A 17,311-nucleotide genomic window follows, 5' to 3' on the forward strand; every position below is an offset into this window, starting at 1 on the left:
AAAATGAATTTGTTAGGTTTCCTTATAAAATCGCAATATTTTAACAGGAATCCTAATAAATTGGCGCGCTTAAACGTCAAAGCCAACCTCACTGTGTTGAAACAAAACATGTTTTATTATTTAAAGGTTTCCTAATAAAATGTTGCCATATTATAAGGAAACCTTACAAATTAATATTTTAATAGGAATCCTAAAATGATTTGTCAGGTTTATTTTTTGTGTGCTGGACATTTTTTGCGACTGCATTGAGTTAATGTGACCTAGACTTTTGAAATTCTAGCATTTTTTTACTTTTACCGATTTTCGAAAAGTCTCACATCTTGGCAATTATTGGAAAATAGTTTTTAGTTCAATGGATCATCAGTTAATGATTATGTTTTATTTTGTTCATTAAAAACTACAACATTTTTATCAATTGTTTGATCACTTAAATCACTGCTCATTTCATATCGATTTGTTGGCGTATCGGGTTGTCTGGAAATGCCCGATTCAACCGATAATTGTTTAACTGGATTGTTAAATTGCTGCACTACACCACTTCCCCACAATAAAAAGACAACAGTTCTGACAATAGAAAAACCAAATGTAATCCAGAAGACCTTACGCCATTGCAAAATTGCTGAGTTTGTTTTCTGTATGGAGTGGACATATCATATAAATATTCGCTCAATCAAAGTGAATAACGAAATTTGTATACTTACATCATCTACAATATAGCCAATAAATGGGGGTACCACTACACCAGAAATTCCTCCGATACCATTTGTTAGTGCCTGTATAATAGATTCACAATTATTGTCCATTATTTAGAATGAATTTACAAGAAAAAAGAAATATTTTTAAGTTACCATTAGGGATCCGGAATAATTGGGGCTTAAATCCAATGAATTTATTTTAAGGCCTGGATAAAAATTACCCAAAAAACTCATGGCACATACGAACATAGTTACAACAACGAATAAATTTTTTTCGGCATATGAGGCAGCCATAATGAAAAAAGCCGGTGGAACGGCACCTATCCCAACAAAAAAAGATCGACAAAATATGATATGATGTGTTATTGTGCAATCCATCAAACAAATAAATTATGTCAAACTACATAATCATAAATTACAATCAATTTCAATGGTATATATTACGATTAATCGATAATCATAAATTGAAACGAGAGACGATAATAATTGTCAAACATTCAAGTTATCTGATAAAGCTCACCCAAAAATGTGAAAAATTTACGCGCTTGTGTAATCGTAAGAATACGTCGAACGATTAGAAAATCGGATACATATCCGGAAAAAATTGAAAATAGCCACATTCCCAAGAATGGCAACGATGTATAGAATCCAACTTCTTCCGTAGGTACATGTAATACTTCCTTCAAATATTTTGGCAAATCAGAGGAAATAACATACAAGATCCAGTCATGGCCCATCTAAATCATTTACGATAATATTTTTTTAACGTCAATGGCGCCACTCATGATTTGTATGCCGACAACAAAGTCAAGCAAATGTTTTTTTGTTTTTAATTTACCTGCGCAAATACCATCGCCATTACTGGAATATTTGTGAGAATCGAGGACCATGGAGTTGGTGGTAATTTATCGTTTCGCTTTGTTTGCCCCAATTCAGCATTTAAATAGTTAAGCTCTTTTTGGGTGATGAATGGATGCGATGCAGGATCACTGTAGCAAGTTATCGTCTGTGAAAAAAATCGATTTTTAACGCTAAAAATGTAAGCTTCACAGTTAATATAGACACTTACGAATAGAATAAACCAAATTACAGAAATAATAGACCAGCAATAAAAGTTGTACTGCCAATGATATTTGCCCAATATCACGCTAGATAAAGCAAATGATACAAGACTTCCAATCTATTGCATAAACGACATTCATAATAAAATAAAAATATCATGAACATTTTGTATTCTCCATATTGGGGTAACACTGGAACTCACCTGACCACCTCCGAACACAATTGATCCAAGTTTTCCTAAATTTGAAAAAAAAAGGAAATTGAAAATCTCTCCCAAAACTAGAGTAATCAATATCGAACCTCTCTCTTTCTCCGGAACCCACGCCGCCAACATAACACTGAGAGCTAATGTTAAATAAATTATTCAAATGAACTCAAACATGAGTTTAACTAATCAAAAAAGTGAAATTTACCAGGATACGTGGTTCCACCTCCTAGGCCCATAATAATTCGCAAAACTATTACAACCATAATATTACCTAAAGACATTCTTGAATTATTTTTCAAAATTCAATGAAGAAATTACTTTGAACCTAGGGGAGAGAAACCAATGCTAGTTTTTCTAGTTTATAGCTAATTTACTAGTTTATTGCTTGAATAATAATGCTAATATTCCTTTTTGAAATTGCTAGTTTTCTAGTTTTTTGTTCTGTCAAATGACAATCAAATGATTATTTATGATTTCTATGTGTTTTGAATAATTATACACTTATAATAGTGAAAATTAGTTTAATTATTCTTTTTTTAACACAAATTCGTGCATAAAGTACTTGTTTCTTTCAATAGTCGACTTGTAAAATTGATTCAGTCACCAAATCATGGCACAATATCAAAATGGCGGATCAAATAATTTTTGCTAATTTTTCTATTTTTGCTAGTTTTTTTCTAATTTTCCTTTTGCTAATGGTTTCCGTCCCCTAGCTTTGAACTTACCATATCTCACAGCTATTGGGGTTAATGCATTCAAAACACCCATTAATAATACTCCACAACCAATTGTCCATTTGGCTCCAAACTTTTCAGCAACCAAACCGCCAGGAACATGCGAAATAACGTAGCCAATATAAAAAGAGGACAAAACCCATCCCTGCTCCGTTTCCGACCAACTATATGTCTCGCCAATCTAATTGCAACAAAAATCGCAAAAAAAATGTTTATGTGCTCAACAAACAAATTAAATCAACATTACTCTTGCGTCCGTTTTTTTGGGCACCATTTCAGTAATTGTAACTGAAAGAGACTGTCGAATTGTATAGGAGACTGCAATTGCAAGGAATCCCATGATCCCCTAGTGAAAATAAAAAAAAAGATTTTCAAACTTTTCTTTTTAATTATTTTTTTTTTTATAATAGAAATGTATATATACCATAACAACGCGTTGGGGAAGGATCGTGCCTACAAATATTAGCATTCATTCAGTCATGAAAAAAACACAAATCAAATTTAATACACATTTCTCGTACATATTCAGTATCAAATTCATTCAAACACAAAATGAAAATAAATGTTGAAAAATTAAATATATCTTACACAGCGGATTATTGTAAGTCTTCTTCATTTTGATGGCTTAATATTCGAACTGATTTAGATTTAATGAAATTTATATTCGAAACCGATCGAAGATGAACCATATTTCATTATTATCTTATCGAATCAAATCCTTATCATTTGATAGCCATGACATAATTTACTACTGAATCTGACAATATATATATTGATATCTACTTTTTAAAAATTAGTTTAATCAAGTTAAGCTGTCACAGCTGTTTCTTAATCGCATTCTTCAAAAGAATTATCATTAGATAGACTACTACTGGGTTTTTTTCAAATCGGGTTTTCATTACAGATTCTATACAAATCATTTAAAATCAATAAAATTTTGTTTGAAATATTCTCAAAATAAGAAAAAAAATATGAATTATGGGACTTTCTTTGAATGAATTGTTGCTTTTAAAAAAAAGAGAGTAAAACTAACTAGTTGTGCTTGAGATTCCGAGACAAAAAACATATGTGCGAAAGAAAGTGAAATATAAATGTTTCAAGAAACAAAGTGAAATAGGCTCACTTGTTATCGAAATCTGATTAAATTATTATTTAACGCAACTGAAAAACTGGCATAGTGCACATGTGCAAATATCTGTATTGATATGCACCTATACATATATCTATATAAAGATATATTCTGATATGCAATGTTTGTCAAGTTTCTAAGATTTTTCTTTCATTTTGGCAAAATATAATATTGTTATAATACAACAACAATTTATCAAAGAATTTGAGGAGTCTAGTCGTAAGTGACTTAAATTAATATGAGCAATACATATTACAAAGTACTTTATACTATTATGCTTGGTATTATGACAGATAAGCCAATTTACGAACAATATAAAAAATTACAGATTAGATCATGCAATTCGATAATAGTGTCTCTTAGTTTCAAAACGGTATTCTTCAATTTTCAAACAAATTTTCTTAATATTCCTAGTAATATTCACACAGGTATAGTATCGTTTAAATGATTTTATACTAGATAGAATGATTCATATGCATATAAAATAAATGATGGATAAAACACGCACGGATTCAAGTTATCGTATTTCAATGATACGAATCAATTTCCGTTTTGTCCTTTTTGATGATGACGCTTTACATTTGAGTCTGGAATTGATCATATAGAATTGTGCTAATGTAATACGAGATGGAAAAATATGCTGTTTTTTACTTCCTTTAAAGTTTTGTATAGCGATTCTCAACTATGCAAAATATACATGGACACGGGGCAAGTCTAAGCCTGTTTAACAGGACTTTCTTGAATTTTCAGAACTTCAGTCGTGTAATATGGTTGTCAGACATTTTATTCGCCTAATAAGATTACGCAAATTTTTGCTAATAATACCTATCTTTTTTCGAGAGGTATGATTCGCCATTTTTCTAATCTCCACAACAGTTTTTAATCGAAATCGATTATTTTAATCGTGATAACGGAAAAAGACGTATGTGATAGCGTAAAAATGTCTTAATCGCGATGACGCAGATGTGACCATTTTGGTGAAAATACGTTATCAGATAGCTTAGATAGAATGACTAAGTCTCAATTTTTGACTTTATTTGAAGTTGACTCATATACTTCGCAAAAAAAACAGCATTGTCACCCAAAAGCTACTTGAGGAAAGTTTGTATTTGTTTGAACATGTGTTTGTATGCCATTAGATCGTCTTAAAAATGGTAAATTTAATAATTTAACACGATACAACTTATTTTATTTTTGTTTATTATATTGAATGATTGGTGCAGCGTCCATATTTTGTGTATTCTATAGTTTAATTCGAATAATCAAATTTCCATTAAGACAACAGAAGAAAATATTTTCGATGATTTTTTTCAATTTCTTCCTCTTCGCCATTTATTGCATTCCTGACACCTTCTTGAAAATATATTTTGGTGTAGCTCATTTGCAATTTGATTTGTTGTCTTCTTCAAAGAAAAATGATAATTAAAAAATCGTACTTATTAATCATTGCAAATATTATTTGCTGGTTTTGAATTTCTTTTTGCATGATTTTTTCCCTATATTCTAACCATATGCAAGAGCATTGAGATAGAAAAACAATGCTTTTGGATTCATTTAATAAATCACTAATAACCAATAGAAATCTGCTATAATCTTTCGAGTTTCCTCATTTATTTGCCGCAGATAGGAAAAATTGATATTGAATCAAGATGACAGAATACGAAAAAGCGGCTGAAATCATCTGTTTAAAAAAAAGTTAAAATTTAAAAAGATAACATATAAAGATATTCAATATAATTACAGAAAATACAAGTTCCCAGTCAAAATCGATTATGCTTAAATCACACTTGGGGCTAGAGTGTAAAATTTGCATAGAAAATAGTTCCAACTGAAAAATAAGATGAAAACAATTGTATTGTTTTGTTCTTATTTTATCAAATCGACGTACTTTTGTCATCAAATCTAGATCATTTGTATTGACAAGTGCCTCGTGAACATGTATTCCGGTGTGCCTAGCCTTTGATCCAGTTCTTACAATCGCGTCAACTTTCAAAAGTGCTACAATATACATATGAAATGTGAAATATATAAAGCAGACAGCCAGCATTTGTATTTGAAAGTTTTGCTCGATTAGGCCGACAAAAAGTGTTTCCAGCGTGTATACTGTTAGAAAAATAATAACCAGCGGCATGAAAATTAGCTGAAAAATGAATTAACGATTAAATTTCGAACATCAATTTGATGTTTGATTTAAAAATACTATAATTGCCGAATAACGATTGATTTTAAAAAATATTTGACATAATCTATCGTGCATTTTTGCTAATTTGGATAGCATTTGATGTAAATCGGTCGATGATCGACGAATCTGTGGTGAAACAATATTTGGTGCTGGTGCTACGAAAATAGATCTAAACGAAAAGAAAAAAAAGAAGAGATTAAACATTGAATTTTTCATTCGTTCTTTTAAGTTTACCTAAAAAACTCATTTAGTAGCGAAAATTTTATCTGAATCGAAACGTAGAATATTGTAACAACTGCACTGAAGAACAAATGACATGCACAAGTGTAAAATATTGACATGCAAATGGAAAATTTTTCAATGAATATTCCATCAACATGGACATTTATGTAGAAGTAAAATATGGAGCTGGACAACACAGCCGAAATGCAGATTACACAAAATGCAATTTCATATTGACGCATATAGTTTTTGTGCTCAAATATTATGTCCATTTCTTGCATCTGGAAGAAAGGAAACTTTCTTTAAACTGGCTTAACTTCAAAGCAATGGTTTACCTCTCTATTTAATGCCATAATTTCCTCCATCAATTTGGCGACTTTATTTCTATTCAAAAGTAGAATTAATACAATAATCCAAGCTGCCAACGGTGCATAGCTTAGAAATCCTCTGCCCACTTGAAACAATATTGCTTGGTATCCTTTGGCATCGATTGTTAATTTCGTTGTGCAATTTATAGCGGTTAATGCAATGCCAAATGCCAAAAATAATGATGAAACAAAAAAGTATATAAAGTGGAATAAAGTCATTCGCACACCGTCTTCTGGTGAATAGGAAAATGAAGCACCACCCATAATTTGTGCGTACACGTACAATTTTCGAAGAGATTTGTACAAAAATGATGACGAATTCGATTTTACTTGAGACTGCATTTCAACTTTGACTATTTTCTCCCGCTTCAACGTGATGTATATGATGATTGAACGACAAGACTGAGTTAAATGTTTCGTATAAATACAGGTTTTGATTGGATATAATGATCGGATCAATATTTATTAATTATTTAATAATACGTATATCTCATTTTAATTGGCTACAAATTATTATTAAATCTATAGAGATAAAATCTTCAACCATTCATATTAATATTCATAGTAATGGTAAATTGATATGGATCTCTAATGCTAGAAAATTCAATTCTGATGTATATTCACTTTATTTTGTATTCTTTCATATTATGCGATCAAAGAACAATAAACACATTTTCAAAGTACAATAGTCCTCAAAAAATTGAATTCTCTTTGACCAAAGAAAAGAAAAAGAAAATAGCATGCATTTCGGCGCTTCTTATAATGTGCGCAATGATCCCGTTCTATCGAAAATATTATCATTTCACAATTTAAACGCGTGAAAACCAAATGCTGAAAATGGCATCGTCATTACAGTTTTCAATTATTTGATTTTTTCCAAATTCATTAAAGGTAAAAACCAAATATCAATTTACCAGATGTGTAAGAGCTTTAATTTCCATGAATAGATAATTTTGTAGTTTAATTCAAAAATATTTCAAAACATTTGTTACATACATTTACGTATTAGTTTTGAAATTTGCGATATAAACACTAAACAAGATTCTTGTTTGATTTTTTGTTTGAATCGTAATGTATAAATACTACAGGCCCATCACACTTAAGCCACATTAGTATACGAAGCCGTTAAACAACAACTGAAACAATGAAGCAAATTTTTTTTTTTTCATTTTTGTCGATTCTACTCTGCGGCGACGTAAGAATTATTTAAAATATAATAACTATTATACAAAATATAAAACTCTAAAAACAAAATGGCTTTTCGCTCGAAATTCATTCAAACATTGAAGTGAAGGAGAGAAGAGCATAATTTCATTACATTAGTTGATGAATCAAAAACTTATGAGTTAAAGTAATGGAAAGACATTGTTTTGTTCTGTCCCGAACTCATTTATCGTTATTTGAGTTGAAAAAAAATATTCAAAAAATTGTTTTGGAAATTAGTCAGATCATGTCTTCATTTCCATTGGATCGAATAAAGGTGATCTCCCTTTCCTATTAGTTTTGGGCAAGCTATTGTTAATACTTTCATAATATTACTCATTTACTTTAACTTGGATTTCTATATGCTTTAAAATTAATGTTTTAATTTTCTTTCAACAACAGGGCAATGCACAGATGGGAACCTATGGGACACTAGTTGAAACATTTGCTGACAAAGCTGCATTTACAACAAATGACGCAAGACGTTTACATCCTTATTTAGAAAACAGCCCTATTGATTGGGATGCCTTTGTTTGAATTCATTAGCTGAAATTAATATCAGCACTCCGCTGAACCCGTTACTAAAAGAACAAGACATTGAAGGGGCTTTAACCAATCAACAACACATAAACACACTATTGGCAAATATCAATACGCATATCACATTCTCTTCAACTCCTTTCGAAGAACTTCCTTAAAATATCATGATCGTATACAACACATGGAGTCAAGGCTATTTCACTCAATTAAATTTAGTATATTTTGCCGAAAATCTTGAGCATTTACATGGATTGCATGGCAAAATGGCGAAATTTTTTGAAAATGAAATCAATTAGTGAACGCAAAACATAAATCGTTTGGACAGGTTTCGAATAAACTCGCTATTCTTTATAGTAATTTTTAATCAAGTGACCGAGAAAATAACTTTTAGGAAAGTTTTGTGTGAATTAGAACGTAATTATGTACCAATTCAACTTGAAATTGTGGATCACCTCACTTGCGTATTGCGTCCAATTGTTTATGAAAAATAAAAGAAATCGAGTACCAATAAACTCTTCTGTTTTGTGTTTCTGTACTATCTGCATGATCTTCATAAGCTATTCATTTTGGCCAATAATTGTTTTTCTACATAAGAAAATGAACTTGAATCATTTTGTTTTTTGTCTCTAGACAATTCTCTAAAATATAGGACTTAATAGCTTTTAGTCTTGAACATGTACACAAATCAAGCTACTCGCATTCATTTAGTCTTAACTCATTCAATTTTTGTTATCAATTGCATTTTGTAGTAAGAATTTATTGATTTACTTTTATTTAGTCCATATGATCAGAAGTGATACTCGTACAAATGAATGTGAATTTAATTCGGTTTTATGCGCGAATAAAATGTCTAAGTAAATGGGATTACCTTGTAAATAGATCTTTTATTATTCTACTTATAACGTTATAGGTTTCATGTACATGTTCCAATAGACTAAAGTAATTTCGATAAAAAAGCGAAGAGGTAAAACAAAATCATCAATTACAGAACTGGCCGGTTGGCATCAGCTTGTTGATATCGATGCGTTACAGTGGAAAATTCTAAACTAGTTTTAAACTCGCATGTATTTGTGAGAAATTCTCAACGATAAACTTATAAGAGACTGTGCATGCAGCAAAGAGAGATCATTCCATTGTGGAATGCTGTGAAATAGAGTTCATAATCAATTTTGTTAATTTTGAATTTAGTGAACATATATCGTATTTATTTATCTCAAATAACGGACCATTCAGCAGCATGAGTTTTGATTCAATTGTCCTAAGTGAGTATAATTGATTTTAAACTGCAAAAATGTGAAAATTATTTAATTTAAAATTTGATTTTATTTCAAACGATCGATTTGCATATACAATATCTTTTCTAGTGATTTCGTTACTTTTCATCAGATTTAAAACCATAGATTTGGGTCAATCGTTTATAATCTCTCTCGTTTTTAGATGAACTCAAAATATTTCAAATACTGAATTTTTTTTGCAAATATTTTAACCGTATACATTGTATGAAAGAGTATAGTTTTTGTCTTGAAAATAAAAATCAATTTGTATTGAAACTGATAAGATTGCTGATGATGAAAAGGCAATATTAGCATATTTTAAAAATATACACGTACGACCAGTTTCAGAACCGGTGTCATTCTGTAGCATTAATGTAAACAAGAATAACAGTTTTGCTTTTCTTTTTCATTCTTCTTTCATTCTGATTCGATATCGAAAATCGAATGCCGTTATATAAATGAATATTTTAATGCGCGACTCCAAACATGGAAAGAACGAATACACAAAAATGAAGACATCGCGTTGTGTAGAAAAGGTTCGGTGAACAATTAATAGCCAATGTCATAGTAAAATACAACGAATAGCGTAAACCCTATCAAACTCGAAATTATGTAAATTTCAAATCAAATGCAAAAAAAAGAATGTGAAGTTCGTTCTGAAAATAGTCAAATCATCTCTCAGTGACCGCAATATTCGCTGCTTTAATATACGATAAGCCATACTTTAAAAGCATTGCCAGTGAGTTGAAAAAGAGTGTATATTTCTGCTGCCGTGAATTAAAAATAAGTAAAAATTACCAAAAACTATACTCTTCGGTAAACTTTCTATGTTTTTCATCAACGATTCAAACATTTCTATATATAATACTTCTTCATTCTCTTAAAAAGAGTAATTTTCAAATATGTTTATATAATTCAATGTAGGTACATTCATTGTACTATTGTCGTGTACTTGCAATGGTTCACCGCCACGTGATTCTCGCGATATTAATAATCAAGAGATCGTTGGTCAGGCTACGAATATCATCACTTCAAAATTGCTGAAAGGTGGCATCGAAAATCATAAAAACAGCGTTTTTTCACCATTCGGTTATGCCACCATATTGACCATTCTGGAAGAAGGTGCACACGATGACACAAGCTACGATATCAGAACAATGCTAAAGCATCCGAATGACCGTGCACTGGTTCGAAGTGCTTATCGATCAGTTTTATCGCATCTTCAAGGATTAGATCCTGATGTTGCTCCACAGTTTCGTACTTGGTTCTATATCTACAAAAATAATACGGCTGATGAATCATTCAAAGAAACAATAACAAAGGAATTCTATGTAACTGTACGTGATGTGGAGCCAATCGATGAACAACAAATGGATGAACAACCAACTCCGCCAATTGCAAAATCAGTCGAAGAGGTTAAGTCAACAATTGTACAAGTCAAACCAGAAGGCAAACCGACAAATAGCAAGGATATTCTTCAATTTGATTCGTATAAGATGGAGAGTCCGGTTGACGAGACAAGGATCGATAATCAAAAAGATGCTTCGAAATTCGATGAAGTTGTTGAAGATCGTCAATATGTTGAGGCACCAGCTATAAGAAATAAACTACAACAAGAGAAGGCAAAATTTGAAAAAGAGCAACAAGAAAAAAATCGACCGGAAAAAGTGGAACAGGCTAAAAAGCAACAAAGTAAAAATTTGGGAGAATCAAAAGCGTCTGAATCGTTGAAAGAACATCATGAAACTATTGGAACAGAAAAATCATCGTTGCCAACTAAACAATATGAAGAAATGGAAATAATGCAGGCTGAAGAAAGTCGCTCGGGCAAAGCTGTGAGTGATTTTGAATTTTCTTTCAAATTTTCGAAACAGTAATTTTAACGAATTCGTTTCATTCAAAGTTTGCAGGAAAATATGGCGAAGGCGCTTCAATCATAAGCGGAAATTCAATTGTAGGAGAAAAAGAAGACTATAAAGAAGGCGATGCATATCAATTCGAACCGAAAATGTTATTGTTCAATGGTTTATATTATCATGGTAGCTGGGCCATTCCATTCCAGGTTATTTGAAATTCTCCATTTTATTGAAAGTCTCTTAAAATACTGAAAATTTAACACAATTTTTTTTTAACACGAAAACACATTTTTTTGCAGCATTTACGTGACGCTGAAATTGAGAATATATTCTATGCAGTAGATGGTGAAAAAATTCAAATCAAGATGATGAAAGGTCGCGGTTACTTCCGAACCGGCAAAATTTCCAAATATAATTGTGAAGCCATTGAACTTCCATATGATGTAAAATCACATTTGAAATAATGTTCGAATTGATTTTGTATCAATTAAATTTCGTTTCAATTTCAGAACATTCGCTATTCAATGCTGGTGGTTATGCCTCAAGAAGGTCCAGGTGGATTGGAGAAATTCATAAGTGAATTCAATGCAAATGGTTTAAACGAAATTTCAAGTGGTTTGAAAGAGGAATTGATTAATGTCGGTTTGCCAAAATTCGAAGTACAAACAACTGGCGGCGCAGAAAAAGTTCTGGCCAAAGAAGGTTTGGCATCCATGTTCACATCAAAAGCAAATTTTAGGTATGTATATTCAAATGTTCGATCATGTCACATTCGAAATTAATTTATTTTTTCATTAATTTTAGTGGCATATCGAAATCACAAAAGCTACGCATTGGTGAACTTCAACAGCATGTTATTTTGAGTGTTGACGAAACGTCCAGTTCAGAAAACTCGTTGACTGCAGTAAATGCACTACGATCAAGAGAACCAGCGAATCAACGATCTATAGTTATTAATCGACCATTCTTTTTCTTCATTCGTGATCGACTCGATGACGTCACTATAATTGCCGGAAAAATCACAACACTTGAAGCATTTGCAAATGATGAACCAGAAATACCAAGAAGTTGAACATATTCCAATTCCATATATAGACTATAAGCTTAAGTTTGTGATAAGGAGCACTTTTTCGTGCAATCTCACGATAGTTTAACAAATGTTTCGCAGAGATTGACAATTTTTCTAAATATCTTTAAGACAGATGCATATATCTTTCTTACATTTTCAATAAAGAAATGACAAAATATGACAATTACGTTTTATTAACAATACTTTTACGTTTCATAATTTGACGGGCCATTCTTTGATTCGTGAAGTCCATTGATGAGTCAAGAAAATGTCTACTGAAAAAATTGTGAAAGGAAACTCATTATATTGCATTCATCTTTTTTTTATTAGATAGATCTTTTAGTAATTTCAATTTGCCAGAAATCAAACCGATTGGTGTTCACAAAACACTGTATACAATTCAGATTCTTATTCTAGTTGCTATTTTTTTCTGTTTTAATTTTGTAATTAAAAATAGTTTCTCTTTTCGTTAGCGATCGATATCAGTTGTATTAATTCATCATTGAAGCATTTATGCTCGTTTGTACTTTACTTCATTCTTATGGTTTGTTTGTGTGTGTTGTGTGTGTCTTTGTGTTGTAATAATAAATAGTGTTTTTCGTTTATAATTCGGCAACTCTATAAAATATTGTATATTGAATCGAATGGATTCTTTTTGTAAAAAAAGTTCATGTTATCTCGGCAAAAGTCTACAAAGTCTGTTGAAATTGGAATAATGGATTGGTTTACTTGTCCTATCTTAGATAAGCGCTAAAAAAAATTGAAAATTCTTTCAATCCGTCCGTCTTATTGAATGTAAATCAATGGCAACAGATTGGCATTAATATTTGCGCTAAAGCGAACACAAATATACATAGCATGTGAATAATAATTGTATATAAATACTAAAACTGCTACGAATAATTTTGTTCAATCGATGATAATCATTTATAAATGCATCGATTGAGTTTGTCTTTTAATTTATTGCAGCGTGTCAAAATTTATAATAATATGCAATCTAAATGTCTACTTAACCTTATTCATTACGTCTAATTGTATACTGAAAAGGAGTCTTTTGCTTGAGAAGATGTAGTTTGTTTTGTCTAGGCGGAAGATGACTTTACTTAAACTCGAACAATCGCGATATAAATTCAATTCGATCTGATGAATCATTTCTCTTTTGTAATCATTGTAATCGCCACTTTTCACTATTTAGTTTTAAATTATTGTAGATTAGATAGGCTTAAAATGTAATTGCATTTTCATTGAATACCTACAGTAGTATTTTGTCTGATTCTATTTTGTTTTTGTTTTGCATCATTCTGTTTGTTTCTCATTTTTTTTTGTGTAAAAAAGTATAGATTTACTTTATCATTTCATTTATAAAAATATATGTTACCCCTCTAATTACAAAACATATTCATTATTGTTTGGTATTCTTTTCACTTCAAAATTTGTTGCTTTTATATTGTGGATAAGGCGTTCAATGACGCTTCTATGAATTTAAGTAAGCTATGGATGTTTTGTATTTAACTTTACTTCCATTTTTTTTTAGTTTCAAAGAATATTGGAAGTTTATCTTTTCTTTTTTTTATTTCAAAGTCCTTAAACAAACTAGGGTTCATATTATTTCATCAAAAAAAAATGTCATCGTTTTGTGACATGAGAATTTCATCAAAAAATCTACGTCAAGTTATTATTGCCGAACGAAATACGTATTATTCATTAAATTTTACAACCTATATGCAGTCACACATAAAAAGTTTTCTAAAGCCTATTTGGTATGTCTATGTTGTCACGATTTGTATAAAAACGAAATACAAAACCGAAGAAAAAGCTACATTTAGAAATAGTCACATAAATCATACAAAAGGGAATCATTAGGTCAAAGATTTTTATGTTGGGATTCAAACGAATCGTTCCATGAGTTACTTAGAAAAAAACTTCGAATACAAACTCATATTTTAAAGACTTCTGGCTAACATTTTCTGGCCACAAAACCCATCATTAAATAAATGGTATCAAACTACCGCATAAAAAATAAAAATCAAATATACATGACTAGAACAAAACTGTTTAAATATAATAAAATTCGATAAATTTATTGTTCATTTTTAAATGATAAATTGCTTTTCATCAGTTCAACTGAATTTTAAAATAAAATAAGTAAAAATAAAATAAGCAAAATCACAGAATCAATAAGAAAACAGACTATAAGTAGATAATTTACAAAAATAAATAAATAAAGGTGGGTCGATGGGATCTGAAAGCACAAAATCATTCGATGGCCGCTATGGATTTTACCAGAAGTCTTTGTAGGAAGATCAGGAAGACGAATTTTGGGCCTGCCTACCATTTGCTGATGGTGTCGATACACCACTTGAAGTCGCATTTGTTGATTGCGACTGAGCCGATACCTCCGATTTGACTCGTCTAGCAATATCTGAAAGGCGGAAAAAAAGAATTTGGTTGAAAACAATCATAGAGATATTAAAAATAGCAAGAGTTAATAAAAAAAAATGTCATTTACGTGAGCGAGTGTGCTTCCTGAGGTGGTCCTTCCGATAGAAGCCTGTAAGTATAATTTCATTAAATCATCAATTCTTCTGAGTTTCAGAGAATATTTAATTTACCCTTTCCACACTCTTGACACACGTGTTTCTTCTCACCGGAATGAATGACAATGTGCAGAGTGAGCTGTTCCTTGCGTTTGAAGGATTTCATGCAAATCTATTGAAAAAAAACAAATGTTTTTAGCATCAGTTGAACACAAAAAAATTCTTTCAAAATCCATTCATGCTTACATTGCAGACATGCTGTTGGTCCCATAAAAAAATACAATCCATCGGAAAAGATGCAGAGGAAAAGAAAAAATACATTTCAAAATTAATTATAAACTAACGATAAACAATTTTGATGAATTGAATACGAACAGGTCGATCGGGAATGTGTGAAAGTTTGTGCCTTGTAAGATGATCTTTACGTTTCAAAGCTGCGTTGCAAATATCGCACACGAAACGTCTGATAACAATAAAATGGTGTTTAAAAATTAATTTTTTAAAAATATTTTCAAAAAAAAAGTTACCGTTCAACAGCGTGCGAAATGACATGTTGTTCGATTAGACTTCGATCTGGATACGCCATTTGACATTCTGGACAGCAATACAATGTGGAACCATCAAGTGCTTTTGTCTCTCGAATTTCGCCTGGTTTTGGTCGTGGTTTCTTTTCCTTCGGTGCTTTCTTCTTCTTCTTTTTGCCATTGCTAACGGCGGCTGTTGTTGTTGTTGTTGCAACACTTTCAATAACTTCAGCAGCATGATTTATTATGCTGTTATTTGCCGTTGACGATGTATTTGTTGAATTCGTAATGCTATTTGTTGTATTCAAACCGTGATTGTGATGGTGTGAATGCATTGCATTCACTTGATTTAGAGCCAGATTCATTCCATTTTTTAATCCTCCTAAGAAATCAGATTTCAAATTGAAACCATTACCAACATTCAAACCGTTTATATCCATACCACTTAAATTCAAATTGGCCGAGCTCATCGAGTTATTGATGCCTGTTAAATTGCTGTTTAGGCCATTTCCAGACGATCCATTGCCGATGACACTGTTATTTAAAGCGGACGACTCCTTTTTTATCGATTCCGAATATTTGAGAAAATGTTGTAGAGATATAGGCAATGTTGCCGACAACAAATGCGATGAATAATCAACGGTATTCGATGGATTCGCAAGTGTTTGCCACGATTGATTCACATTTTGTAAGATTTGTTGATTTATGGCTGAAATTTTTTTTAATTGAATAATTTTTCAATGGTACTCGATTGGTTTTTTCTATATAATATCAATGGTAATTACCATCTTCACGATCCCGTTCGATTTTTGTTTTCAAAATATTATCCTTGTGGTCGTTGCTAAACATGTTGTTGTGTTCATTTTGTGGTTGATTGTAAGCATTCGAAAGATTTTGTCCATATTGCATTGCTGATCCTAACAATTATCGTTTAATAAATTACATAAACAAATTATCAAAAAAAATCCTTGAAGAAGACAAAAAAAGACTTTCGCGTAAACATAACCAATTTCCAAACACAAAGTGTGAAGTTGCATTTACTATTGTATGTACAGGCGACAGCAACAACAACAAAAATCGATAAACCGCCATGACCATTGTAGTGATGATTGTGCGCCAGTGACGCGTGTAATTTCAAGCGACACCACATTTATTTTCTTCATTTTCACTGTATTTTTCTTTAGAAATGTTCGTTCATTTCATTCATGAACATGGCATTTTATTTTTTTATTTTTTTTAATATATTATTAGTAGGATGCAATGAACTAACCTGAGGTAGAATTTTGATTGAAATGATTTGTAGTTGTGTGATAGCGGTTGCCATGCACATCCTGAGAATTCATGCCTGATGAAGCTGATGAAAATGGTCCATTTTGTGTATCATGACCAAATTTTGCGGCAAATTGATGAATGCCAGAAAATGGACCACCAAATGCAGAGAAATTCATCATATACGATGAATCAAACAAAATAAAGAAACAAAAATACAAGTGCAATAAAACTGTTTTTGAGCCGCCCTTGGACGTCTTTCTTTTATTGCCAAACCGAAATACAATTAAACGCGAATCAAAATGGTTGAAATATCCGAAATAAATAAAATTAAGGTGAACATAGGAAAAATTATCAAATAATTGCACAATATCAATTGATTTTTATGTAGAAAGATTAAATGAAAGTTTTTCTAATAAGAAAAAAATTCGCAAACTCA

General features: G+C 31.2%; 3 protein-coding genes across 3 annotated transcripts; 1 reads left to right on the forward strand and 2 right to left on the reverse strand.

The window, feature by feature from the left end:
* Positions 1–341: 341 nt before the first annotated feature.
* Positions 342–3,361, reverse strand: LOC116348842 (putative inorganic phosphate cotransporter). The gene is made up of 13 exons (XM_031780001.1): positions 3,288–3,361; positions 3,124–3,152; positions 2,947–3,045; positions 2,691–2,880; positions 2,171–2,236; positions 2,058–2,102; positions 1,960–1,994; positions 1,765–1,875; positions 1,534–1,701; positions 1,216–1,432; positions 849–1,015; positions 702–773; positions 342–632 (listed from the first exon to the last, which is right to left on the reverse strand). Exons 1-13 carry the CDS (start codon positions 3,313–3,315, stop codon positions 372–374), a joined length of 1,488 nt encoding a protein of 495 aa, XP_031635861.1. The 5' UTR covers positions 3,316–3,361; the 3' UTR covers positions 342–371.
* Positions 3,362–9,465: 6,104 nt separating this feature from the next.
* Positions 9,466–12,720, forward strand: LOC116348760. The gene is made up of 6 exons (XM_031779869.1): positions 9,466–9,605; positions 10,542–11,452; positions 11,521–11,679; positions 11,773–11,916; positions 11,983–12,212; positions 12,278–12,720. The coding sequence occupies exons 1-6, from the start codon at positions 9,581–9,583 to the stop codon at positions 12,543–12,545; spliced, it is 1,737 nt and encodes a 578-aa protein (XP_031635729.1). The 5' UTR covers positions 9,466–9,580; the 3' UTR covers positions 12,546–12,720.
* A 1,976-nt stretch (positions 12,721–14,696) lies between these two features.
* On the reverse strand, positions 14,697–17,287 carry LOC116348793 (zinc finger protein 160). The gene is made up of 9 exons (XM_031779910.1): positions 16,874–17,287; positions 16,389–16,520; positions 16,046–16,312; positions 15,607–15,985; positions 15,455–15,542; positions 15,326–15,337; positions 15,155–15,251; positions 15,052–15,093; positions 14,697–14,964 (listed from the first exon to the last, which is right to left on the reverse strand). Exons 1-9 carry the CDS (start codon positions 17,052–17,054, stop codon positions 14,846–14,848), a joined length of 1,317 nt encoding a protein of 438 aa, XP_031635770.1. The 5' UTR covers positions 17,055–17,287; the 3' UTR covers positions 14,697–14,845.
* Between the last annotated feature and the right edge of the window lie 24 nt (positions 17,288–17,311).

The sequence above is a fragment of the Contarinia nasturtii genome, unplaced genomic scaffold (assembly GCF_009176525.2).
Source record: "Contarinia nasturtii isolate CC-2019 unplaced genomic scaffold, AAFC_CNas_1.1 Cnas_scaffold_2678, whole genome shotgun sequence".
In the NCBI taxonomy this organism is placed as follows: Eukaryota; Metazoa; Arthropoda; class Insecta; order Diptera; family Cecidomyiidae; genus Contarinia; species Contarinia nasturtii.

What these genes read in the sequence shown, in the direction of transcription:
- LOC116348842 (XM_031780001.1), bottom strand. Translation starts at nt 3,315, where the DNA reads ATGAAGAAGACTTACAATAATCCGCTGT. An exon ending in GACTTACAATAATCCGCTGT is followed by an intron (nt 3,153 to 3,287) that starts GTAAGATATATT and finishes TAATATTTGTAG; the next exon opens with GCACGATCCTTCCCCAACGC. An exon ending in TTCCCCAACGCGTTGTTATG is followed by an intron (nt 3,046 to 3,123) that starts GTATATATACAT and finishes TATTTTCACTAG; the next exon opens with GGGATCATGGGATTCCTTGC.
- LOC116348760 (XM_031779869.1), top strand. Translation starts at nt 9,581, where the DNA reads ATGAGTTTTGATTCAATTGTCCTAA. An exon ending in AAAGTCGCTCGGGCAAAGCT is followed by an intron (nt 11,453 to 11,520) that starts GTGAGTGATTTT and finishes TTTCATTCAAAG; the next exon opens with TTTGCAGGAAAATATGGCGA. An exon ending in ACATCAAAAGCAAATTTTAG is followed by an intron (nt 12,213 to 12,277) that starts GTATGTATATTC and finishes CATTAATTTTAG; the next exon opens with TGGCATATCGAAATCACAAA.
- LOC116348793 (XM_031779910.1), bottom strand. Translation starts at nt 17,054, where the DNA reads ATGATGAATTTCTCTGCATTTGGTGGTCCATTTTCTGGCATTCATCAA. An exon ending in GGCCAATTTGAATTTAAGTG is followed by an intron (nt 15,986 to 16,045) that starts GTATGGATATAA and finishes CTGATTTCTTAG; the next exon opens with GAGGATTAAAAAATGGAATG. An exon ending in CAGGAAGCACACTCGCTCAC is followed by an intron (nt 14,965 to 15,051) that starts GTAAATGACATT and finishes TCCGCCTTTCAG; the next exon opens with ATATTGCTAGACGAGTCAAA.